This window comes from Sinocyclocheilus grahami, unplaced genomic scaffold (genome assembly GCF_001515645.1).
Source record: "Sinocyclocheilus grahami isolate Dianchi unplaced genomic scaffold, SAMN03320097.WGS_v1.1 scaffold241.1, whole genome shotgun sequence".
NCBI classification, from domain to species: Eukaryota; Metazoa; Chordata; class Actinopteri; order Cypriniformes; family Cyprinidae; genus Sinocyclocheilus; species Sinocyclocheilus grahami.
In genome coordinates this window covers 536,495-547,734 of record NW_015505420.1, presented here as the reverse complement: position 1 = coordinate 547,734, position 11,240 = coordinate 536,495, and the positions used below count along the sequence as shown (strand labels likewise).

At 38.5% G+C, this 11,240-nt stretch overlaps 1 protein-coding gene across 3 annotated transcripts in view; it reads left to right on the top strand.

Annotated features, from left to right (window-relative positions):
* abl1 (c-abl oncogene 1, non-receptor tyrosine kinase) overlaps nucleotides 1-11,240 on the top strand; it is a 45,825-nt gene that overhangs the window by 25,566 nt on the left and 9,019 nt on the right. For 2 of the 3 annotated variants that reach the window (XM_016289135.1, XM_016289136.1), the window contains 2 exons: nucleotides 6,571-6,735; nucleotides 9,328-9,623. In XM_016289135.1, coding sequence (XP_016144621.1) covers nucleotides 6,571-6,735; nucleotides 9,328-9,623 — 461 coding nt within the window. Of the gene's footprint in view, nucleotides 1-4,347; nucleotides 4,891-6,570; nucleotides 6,736-9,327; nucleotides 9,624-11,240 lie in introns of those variants that run through there. The other variant, XM_016289137.1, reaches the window with a different exon arrangement.

The following is an 11,240-nucleotide window of genomic DNA, read 5'->3' as shown; positions in this document are numbered from 1 at the left end:
CACTCGGGAGGAGGTTAGCTTATGAGACCACTTAGAGGGCTTCCCGTTGAGTACACCCTATGGGCAAACCATGGTGCAAAAACAGTTATTTTGAGGAAATTGATACATTTAAGATAAAGATACAATAATTTGCAGCATAGTTAAAAGATATTGTTAATGTTATTGTTAGGCCCTTGGTGAACCTTTACTATGAGTTTGTTTGTAATGATGATTAAATGTGAACATTGTTTAAGTACCACTAAATGCTCCTCAGATCCCTGTAACTTCACAATGAGGTCCAGCAGTCTCTTTACCTCTGCAGTGTGCTCATCGACAGCCTGAATGTGGATTTCCTCTGAGATAGCACTCTGTACACTGGCTGAAGAGCTCCTTGGAGCAAGTGTCTGGCCTCATCAGTCCAGAAGGCAAACCGCTGACCATGCCTTTCAAACATCAACCAGATTCATCTAAAGTACTGCCAAAAGGACAGGCTAATAACACATATTGTGGTGCAACCAAGCAATGAGCCCAGTTTAATTATGAAAGATGATTTATACTTAACTAATATGCTAAAACAATGAGTATCAAACAAGTTTTCACATTAATACAGTAAGCTACAGGTAAATCTGATGCATCTCACATCAACATGCTTTTATCATCTTTTTAAGTTTAATTAATGTGCTGGCTAGATTTACTTATTGTAGTCATTATGTCAACAAGGTTTAACTTAATTAAATCATGGACACTTTATTGTAGTCATTATGTCAACAAGGTTTAGCTTAATTAAATCATGGCCACTAATTAAGAACATCGTAATAATCAATAAAACTAGCAATCGGGAATTCATTATTATTTCTTAGCAGTTCCCACGTTGGCTACTTAAACTTTGCATTGTTTTAAGGTTATAAAATAAAACTTAATTGAAAATCGGTAAAGTTACTCACTCTGATTGCTGTCCATGTCGTCCATCTTTAGTGATCCAATTTGGTAGGTGGCGCTGTTACAAAAGAATAGAGTCCTAGAACTGCGGTCCTAGAACTGCAGCCTCTGGTTGTGCAGGAACATACTGTTGGCAGCAGCAGCCTCCCCCAGGTCCTAACACCCGTTCGGTAAGGAGTTTTAATCTGTAGGGGGCGCTGTTGGCCTACTTCTAATTAAATTAAAAGTAAAATAGCCTACACAAATAACATTTAGACTGTGTTTCTGATTAAATAAAGCAGTAATTGATGTCATAAAATAATGAGTATGTTTTGATTTAAAGGTCAGAAGCTATAGCTTACATGAAAAAAATCAACATGACACTTGCAAATTAAATAATTTTATATATACTGATTTATTCATTAATGTGTAATATGTTTTATTTTTTAAACAAATCATAAGTCTCTAAAATATTTTCAGAATTTTTACAATTCTTTTGCTTTAAACCATCTACAAATGTTAAATCTTAAAATAAAATGTTAGGGTTAACACCGCATCTTTCTGGGGAAAAAATGTAGCGATTGATATATAGTTAATTTATAGTTATTTTCAAAGCTTCGAGACTTGGTGTTGTTTCCAAACAAAAGGAAATATGTCGGTATCAGTATCGGCCAAAATGAGTTGGAAAAATATCGGATATCGGCACAAATCCAATATTGTTCATCCCTAGTAGAAAGTCGTTACTATATAGCAGCTTTGAAAGTCAGTGGGTGATTTTTTCCTTCTCTAAAACATGAACTTTTTTCACTTTTTAGCCAGCCTATCAGTAATCACTCTTGTAGGGCCACGTGAAGTGATTTCACAGCATTTTTTGAACACTTACTAGCTGCAATTGTGATATTTATTTACAACAATTTAATTTGTTAATATTGTGGTATATATTAGACACAATATTGTCTGATTTTGCAAAATTGTGTAAATGAAAATATTACCTATAAAGCCACAGATTAACTGTTGTGCATCTCCTAACAAAACACAATAGGCATTTGACTTGAAGCAGCACTGCGCAGTCCATTCGGTGTATGACATCAAAGTACCGAGAGAGCTTTTTTGTTAAAGCAGTGTTGCTGTTGTAAAGTTATACAGCTACAGTTGTGTTGCTGGGTTGTGAGTTATTCATCAGTTGTGTTGTGTTGCTGTGTGAGATCACTACCATGCTGCTAATTTTGGTGTTAATTAAAAATTATTTTTTTTTTTGTCAACTCACTTGTTTCATTTCTATAGGTTTGTAACATTCTTAAATCTCTTTATTCCAAAGATACTGCAAGCTAGTCAGTGTGTTCAGTAGGCGTAATGTATTGTAAGTTGCTTCAGAGGCATAAGGTATTGCAAGTATTGCATACAACAATAATATATATATATATATATATATATATATGTATATATATATGTATATATATATATGTATATATATATAATTACTTTTGGTACTTAAGTGCTTTTAAAAGCAAGTACTTTTACTTGACTACTTTTACTTAAGTAAAAATCTGTCTTTATAACTTTCACTTATAATGGAGTAATATTTGACCAGCAGTATCTGTACTTTCACTTTCAAAGTAATGGAGTTGTGTACTTTGTCCACCTCTGGTTGCAGCCCTGCATCAGATTGTGCGTATTTACCTGTTGTGAATCTGGTGGAAAATTTTCGTAAATAGTTTGGATGAATAATCCACAGAAGTATTAGTAAATGAGACCCATGAGTGAAACATGAGTGTCCGTAGTAGTGTCTTAATATTTACCATGATATTTTTGAGCATTACTAAAATAAGTCAGAATTCTTTAAAAGCAGCCTTTAAAGGGGTCCTATTATGCTTTTTCACTTTTTCAACTTTAGTCAGTCTGTAATGTTGCTGTTTGAGCATAAAAAAAGATCTGCAAAGTTACAAAGCTCAAAGTCCGCTTCAAAAGGAGATATTTTATTTAACAGAAATCACTTTTCAAAAACTACAGTGAACGACTCGTTTGGACTACAACGCATAATTTACGGGATTTGTGATATCACAAATATCGACGAATGGGACGAGACCAGGTTGAGCTGCACTAGAGAAGGCAACGAGTGTTATCATAATGTCGGAGACACGCTAGCTTTCCCAAGGCAGACGAACTTAGAGGGGTTACAATTGTAACGGGGCTGACAAGACGTGAGCTGCGCGGATCCATAAGCAAAGCTTTATTTGGAGAAGACAGAGACATGGTCATAAGACAGGCAGGGTCAAACAGTGGCAAACAGGTATATGGCGGGCAAGACACAAGAATAATCCTAGGGCTAGCGTAGGTCGACGATTGGCAGACAGAGTCACAGGGGCAAGGCTAAAGGGAGAAATCCAGGAAAAAAGGCGAAGATCAAAACCGGAGAAAACAGACAAGGCAAGGCAAAACAAGGCTAAGGCTGGGAAACAAATGAGGGCTCTGTAGTGTAGCTATCTGAGATATGCGCTAAACAATACTCGGCAGAGGGAAGGGATCAGAGGGAGTGTTAAATAGTGAGGGAGTGATATGAAACAGCTGGGTGCAATCAGTGTTAACAGCTGTGTGCAAACCGTGCTGAGTGCAATCAGTGCAATGAATGATGGGATATGTAGTCCGAGGTGATGTGCAACAGTGTGTAGTGCGAGAGTCAATGAAATCGAAAAGGGTGACTTCTGATGGCTAGCAGATGGAAGTTCATGGACCGGATTCGTGACAACAATCATCCGGGTTTAAATCGCGCTCAAATTGATTTGATTTTGATGCAATATTTACACTGAAGCTCACAAGCGGCTATGGTAAGAGACATGACATTTCCCGACCAGGCGCCGAGTGCTGCCAATCACAACACACACTGGCCCAGCTAACCAATCACAACACACACTGGCCCAGCTAACCAATCACAACACACACTGGCCCAGCTAACCAATCACAACACACACTGGCCCAGCTAACCAATCACAGCACATTTCGTATTTCAGAAGGCGGGCCTTCATTTGATACAGGAACTATTCGAGCCGTTCATGCCAGACTGGGGAGAGAGGTGTTGTAATAATGTAAACTATGTGAAAAAAGAATGTGTTTTTCGAACAACCTACTATGAGAGTCTGTTCTAGTACACCCCCAAAACAAAATCAAGACTTTGTAAAAGAGCATAATAGGACCCCTTTAAAGTGCAGGTGAAGATATTTGTGATTAATTCATGCTAACTGTTTGGCAGGAATAATCCTCACCCTATAGATTGCACTTGTGCCTTTGTTTCAAAGTGAAAATATTTGGGACGAGAGCTGTGCGGGACTGAAAGACAAAGGCAGATTCCAGTTACACTCTCTCACTGCAGATAATGCTGCTCAGCTGCAGGTTTCAGGGACGGGGCGGGGCCAGTGCCATGATGTCATCGGCTCCGACGCTCCATCCTGAAAGGGCCTCTTTGTTGGCAGAGATCAGCACGAGCGTCCTGCTTTTCCTGTGGATCGTCTCACAGTCGACAACATCATGAAAAAGACAACACTGTCGTCAAAGTGCTTCGTTTAACTCCTGTTCATGTTTTTTTTCTGTGAGAATTATCCGTATGGATGGCTAGTTCCTCACTGGACTGAGAAAACGAGAAGAACTGGAGCGGGGGGGAAAATGGAGCCTCTTACTCTGGAAACTCGCTAGAGGAACTGTGTGAAGTCAGGATGTCCGTGTTTATGCCAGGAAAAGCCGTCTTTGACTTCATCTTCACAGTATACATGACATAGGCTACTAACACAAACTTTGTGGACGGATTTTTTGTGTTTTTGTTTACTTTTTGAAGTGAACCATTTGGATAAAAGAGAAAACACAATATAGTTCGGGAACTGGATAATTTTTTTTCAATTGGTCGTGTTGGGAAGCAAATGAAAATGTTGGAGATTTGTTTAAAATTGGTGGGCTGTAAATCCAAAAAAGGTTTGTCTTCATCCTCCAGCTGTTACTTGGAAGGTAAGCGACTGTGGTGGCGAGCGTGTGTGTGTGTGTGTGTGTGTGTGTAAGAATCTCAATTACAGAGCGGCAGAGTCCGAACACGGCCTTCAGATGAACAAACGGATGGATCTGGGGTTGATGGTCTGGTGAAAATCACAGGCCCTCGGTGCTCCTTCTGTCTGTTTGGAAAGTGGAGGAGGGGGAACGAGCGAGAGGAAAGCCAGACTTACTGGCTCTCTGTAAAAGAAAGAGAGGAAAAAACGAGGGAGGAGAGAACGCTGGGAAATCTGATTCCTGTCTGGGTAGATCCGAGCAGTTTTGTGTGTGTGGAGAGTTCAGATGCATCTACGCTTCTGTGAGCTCACAAGAGTCCGTTTACTCAGTGATCTTAGTGAATGTGTCTTTGACTTTAACTCTTAGGCAGATTTAACAAGCACAGAGTTTACTGAATGCCAGTAACACAAAACAATGTCTATTAAAAGTGAAATTTTGCTGTAATGGCATGAACGTATAAAGGAGCTGAAATGTGAAAGTGAAGAATCATCTGATTGTAGCCTGATGTTTTATCTCAGAACTCTGCTCGTCTTTCTCGAGTTTGATCATAGCGATGGATGGCTGATCTGAGTTTGACAAAAAGAATGTGCAGTTTATGGTGACTGGCTGCTCATGACATCAACATGAAATAATGTTAATAGGGAATTGGAAAAAAAACCCTAAACATTGGTTAAAAAATTGTGAAAGGCCAGTTACATAATCTAAAACATACATGCCTTGAACATTGAGTTGTGATGTGGATTAAAAAAAAAAGTCCAGCAGTGTTTAATGGGTGGTTAAAGAGTTAGTTTACTATTCTCTCATTTTACTCACTCTCATGTTGTTCTGTGAAAGACGAGGAGAATCTTTATCATGGTTGTCAGGCTCAAAAATGACCATAAAAGCAGCAGTCTTCCACATGCCAGGGCTTGAGGTCATTGGTGCCATTGAAGATTGTTCAATTTTTTTCCTTTTGCATTTCACAAAGATGAGGGTGAGTAAATGATGTGACTGAATTCATTTTTGGGTGATTAAAACACTTTTCCCCTCTAAGTTGATTCATGTCACTGTCAGTCAGTTTATATATGAAAAACAGATCTTCTGCCATATCGTATTTGCTCTGTTTATGTGTCTGAGGTCATCAGTCATGATCTTTCATTGCATGTGTGTTTCTTCATGGCACAGAGTAATGAATGTGAAAACGCTCTGGGGTTGCGGAATGTGACTCATTAAAGAGATGCAAATAATGTTCAGATTTGTGTTTATGTTGGTGTTTTATGACACACGGTTGTGGTGATGTACCTTTATTGTGAGCCTACCGTATTGATTACATCTGGAAACATCTGGGGCATGTGTTACTATCGGAGTGTATCAGTTCAGATATCACCCCCTGAATCAACAGAAGAATATTCCTTTAAGAAACTGAAGCCCTTTTACCATTCAGAGAATTTGTACATTGTCATTATTCTCATGATTAAACACATTACTCCATTTTAATTATTAAATACATTCAAACAAATACTTGCAAATTGTGCTTTAACATTTTTGTAAATATTTCTTTCAAACTGGTCAGGTTGTTCTGTTACACTAATGAGAATTATATTCATATGTTAACATGCATTCACTTATTTTTTGACCTTTGAATTTTCCCTCATCTGTTTGCAGAAGCTCTTCAGCGGCCGGATTTTGAGGCCACAGGTCTATCTGAAGCGGCTCGTTGGAACTCCAAAGAGAATTTGCTGGCGGGACCCAGTGAAAATGACCCCAATCTGTTCGTAGCGCTGTATGACTTCGTCGCAAGTGGCGACAACACTCTCAGCATCACCAAAGGTGAGAAACACTATTTTTACATAGTTCAACATCTGAACTAGGGATGTAACGACTACGATTATGAATGTTTCAACGTTTTGAACGAATCGGTTGAATGAATGACTCAATGACTCACTCATTAAGTGACTTACCGCCACCTACTGGTGGATTAGTACGATTAAAATTATGCATTTCCCCCCCCAACATTTCTTATTTGTATATTCAAAAATTTTCAGCACAAACTTGTTAAAATAGTGCCTTCAGGTATCTGCAAGACACTGCACAACCTAACAATGCACAGATCAGATTTCGTTCCTTCTGGTTTTATTAACCAAGGAACTGTTTACAATAAAGTCTCGCTAAGATGGGCATTTTGGTCTAGAAATGTGTTTGAGCGCTCACATGTGGTCACATATTGTTGTGTATCAACATTGTTCAGAAATATTAGTAATATTTTAGACGCAAAGTCGGCAACACCAAAGCTCCAAAAGTATCAAAAAATTTATTTTTTTAAAAAGACTGTCGCATAGCATATGTGACGTTTCGAGCACGCAGGCTCTTCATCAGACATTGACAGTCTTTTTAAAAAATAAATTTTTTGATACTTTTGGAGCTTTGGTGTTGCCGACTTTGCGTCTAAAATATTTCTACTTGTTTTTTGGTCGAGCACCCAGTTGAGATCGATGTGCGTGCTTTTGCCTGCTCTTCAGAAATATTAGTACCCGTGCTCATCTTTCACAACAACAGACTGCACATTATTGCATGTGTTTTCTCATTTTTGTTTGGGAGAAGCTGCTCTTTGTTCCGTTTATTAGCAACAGTATGAGGTCACATGTCTGACTGGAAATCTACGTATTTGCTGCATATTCTTCATCTCTCTCAAGATCATCTCTCTTTATCTTGCTCCACATGTCCGATCTTTCCATTCAGCCCATGAAAAACAGTGAGGGGAAGATCTACAGCCGTTCAGACGCCCATCAATTCATTAGATAATGAGAGAGTGTAGAGTCAGTACCTGGATATTTCCCACCGCTGTTTTATAAAGAGCTGTTATTAGGGCACAGGATATACTACAGAAGGCACAGACAGGAGGTTAATTAGTACAGATTTTGTTATTTGCATTAGTTCATTTAGCAAATGCTTTTATATAATGCAAACCCCACAAGCAATTCGTCTAAGAGCGATTTGCTTGTTGTGTCTGAGAGCACACGATGAAAAACTGGCCCAAGTCATGAGTCTTTATGATGAACACTTCAAGAAATTCACATAATAGTGATGTACTAGTGCTGCTCGTGATCATAGCAGTCTTGTGCTCCAGACAGTAATGATTCCTCAGATCATGTGTGTTGTTGAGGAGAGTGCGTCTGATCACACAATGCAGTATCAGCACATTTCAAATTCTTGCTGCATTCTGATTGGAATCAACTTTTTGAAGTGCATGTAAACAATGAGCTTGTGCTAAGCAAAATGATGGCTTTTTTATTCAGAGCCAATGTACTCTAGGGCTGCAGGATTAATTGTATTTTAATCATTATAATGATTCCTGCTTCTCTTGATTAAGCTTAAAGGTGTGCAGTATGTGATGATTTTAGTTATTGGGTCTTGAAAAATGTATAAAAGATATTGTAATATGATTTTAGATTCTAGTTCTTAATAAACTTTCCTTTTGGCATCTTCATTTTTAAGGCCTTCTATGGCTCAGTTCCAGAGATATTGGAATTTCAGGGAAGTAAGTAAATCGTTAAATTGTGTTTGGTTTTTGAACACTGAAAATGTGTAATATTCAACAATCTGGACATGAAGCCTCATTAAGGTACCCATATCTCTGGGACTGAATGATATAGGGCCTTTAAAATGAAGATTCCAAAAGAAAATTAAGAACTAGAATTTAAAATCATATTGCAATATCTTTTATACATTTTGAGTTATAGGCACGCAAACTTTGGAAAAAGAATATATATGGCACTCAGACAGGTATGTTCAATGCACTTGTTTTGACAGAGGGAAACGAGATACATTTCTAGTTTCAACATTATTTGTTCTTCAGACATTCCTCTTTAAAAGAAAAGTATCGTATTTATGCAAAGTGACCCACATTTTGTTTTTGACCGCTGAACGTGTTCTATTTAATGATTGTGTACAATTTAATGATCCTGGAGCCATATTGAAATTCCAATATCTCTGGAACTGAACCATAGAGGGCCTTAAAAATGAAGAAACCAAAAGGAAAGTTTGTTAAGACCCAGTATCTTAAAAGGCATTAAGATATCTTTAATACTTCTTGAGATACAGTCATGCAAACTTTGGAGAAAAAACTTGAAAAGTGCTCTTTCCCCATTTTTGAATGGTCACCACTGGCATATAATGCAACAAATTGCTAAAGTCAACAGATTTTACTAACAGACTAACAGTAAAAATAACATTGTGATGCTGCCATCTTTCTTACTCCGTAAATATTCGTCTATGACACTTAATATTTTGGCTGTCATCACTATACATGTTTTTTCAGAAAAAAATATTAGCAAAATCAAAAATTTGAGCCGGAGACCTCTGGTATATTTGACACGGAATGACCCCTATGACTTAACCCATTTCTCATGCTGCTCTGATCAGGAGAGAAGCTGAGGGTTCTGGGATACAATCACAATGGCGAGTGGTGCGAGGCTCAGACCAAGAATGGCCAGGGCTGGGTGCCCAGCAACTACATCACGCCCGTCAACAGCCTGGAGAAGCACAGCTGGTACCACGGGCCTGTGTCCCGCAACGCCGCCGAGTACCTGCTGAGCAGTGGCATCAACGGCAGCTTCCTGGTGCGTGAGAGCGAGAGCAGCCCAGGACAGAGGTCCATCTCGCTGCGCTATGAGGGACGCGTCTACCATTACCGCATCAACACGGCCTCGGATGGCAAGGTGAGAGTCGGAATATTCCAGCAGTTGTGTGCTTCAGAACGAGTTGTGCTCACATCATCCACAGAGCGTTAAGCTTTACATGTCTGACTTTACATAAGCTTTACATGTCAGTGATCAGGTGATAATAACAGTAATTAGAGATAATGTCATATCATACACACCTGATTAGCAGCAGGTGAAAATACACACTCTCACTAGCCTGAAATGAGCTTTGAAGTTACTGAAACGTTTGAGAATGCTGCGGGATGTGTACAAATAAAACTAGTTTTCAATACCTGATTTTTAAGACACACTTAAAACCTCAAGCACTATTCAGATGGCAATTGTTTCTCATGTAAAAATAAATGATAATCATGCGTTGAGATGACTATTTGGCAGAGTACAGATATGCAGTTTTCATATGGTCAGTCACATGCTGAATGTGACGATTCTTTTCCTTACCTACTACAGGACACATGAAATTAAATGGAGTGTTTTCAACAATAGCTAGTAAACTCACTTACAATATTTAGACTAGTTTATTAACTGGTTGCTAACTAGCCCTGATTTCCTCACTCATTGGCTGGTGAGAAGCACCATAGCTCCCTTAATATTTCAGTAGAAATGAAATAACAGTTGCTAGCAATTATCACTTTTTCGTAGGATCAGGGCTCCAAAATAGAGTAAAAATAGTTTCATTTCTTGAAGAAATTGTGAATTAGATTATTTTTTTTTCAAACCACTATATTAATTATTATTTGCATTAATCAAGTCAAAGTCACATTTGTTTCTGTAGCACTTGATATAATACAGATTCTTTCAAATCAGCTTCACAGTAATAAACAGTAAAATTACAGTATTAATGCTGCAGAACTCAACTATGAAACCAATAGAATTTCATCTTTAAAGTAGCTCTATAGAAGACAATGGAGTCATTATTTAGCTTAATTTAGATGATTCAGTTTAGTTCAATAGCATCAATTAACCTTTCATTTATATAGTATTTTGAGTTTAATATTAAAGTTAAATGGAGTGTGTTCCAATAGCATGCTGAAGTGCTCTCCTGACAGCACCACTCAGTAATAGAGACAGACGATGATGAGTGCAGCCCGTGGGCAGATAAATTAGTCCATGTGTTACGCATGCACTGCAGCGCTGCATTCCTGCTGAATGCTGATGACCGCTGCGCTCATTCCTCGCATGCCTGACGTGCCTCGTCTGCCTCACAGGCTCCGCATGAGGCCGCGACACACTTCCCTGCTGGAATCTCCAGTGTAAGCCGTCAGGAATGAGTCTGAGACGCCATTTCAGCACAACAGTTCACATTTAACCTGAGGTGGAAGATCTGCGTTTTTAAAATGTACAATCTTGATTTAAACCTTTAGAATTAGTAAGGATAGCTGTTTTTAATTATTATACAGCCATATTATTATTCACCATCCAGTTAGGCTCATCAACCATAACTTAATAGAAACCTTGGAGTTGTGATTGATGATAAGCTGAATTTCTCAGACCACATTGCTAAAACTGCCCGGTCCTGCAGATTTCCTTTATACAACATTAGGAAGATCTGGCCCTTTCTTTCAGAACATGCAACACAACTCCTTGTTCAAGCTCTTGTTCTGTCCAGGCTGGACT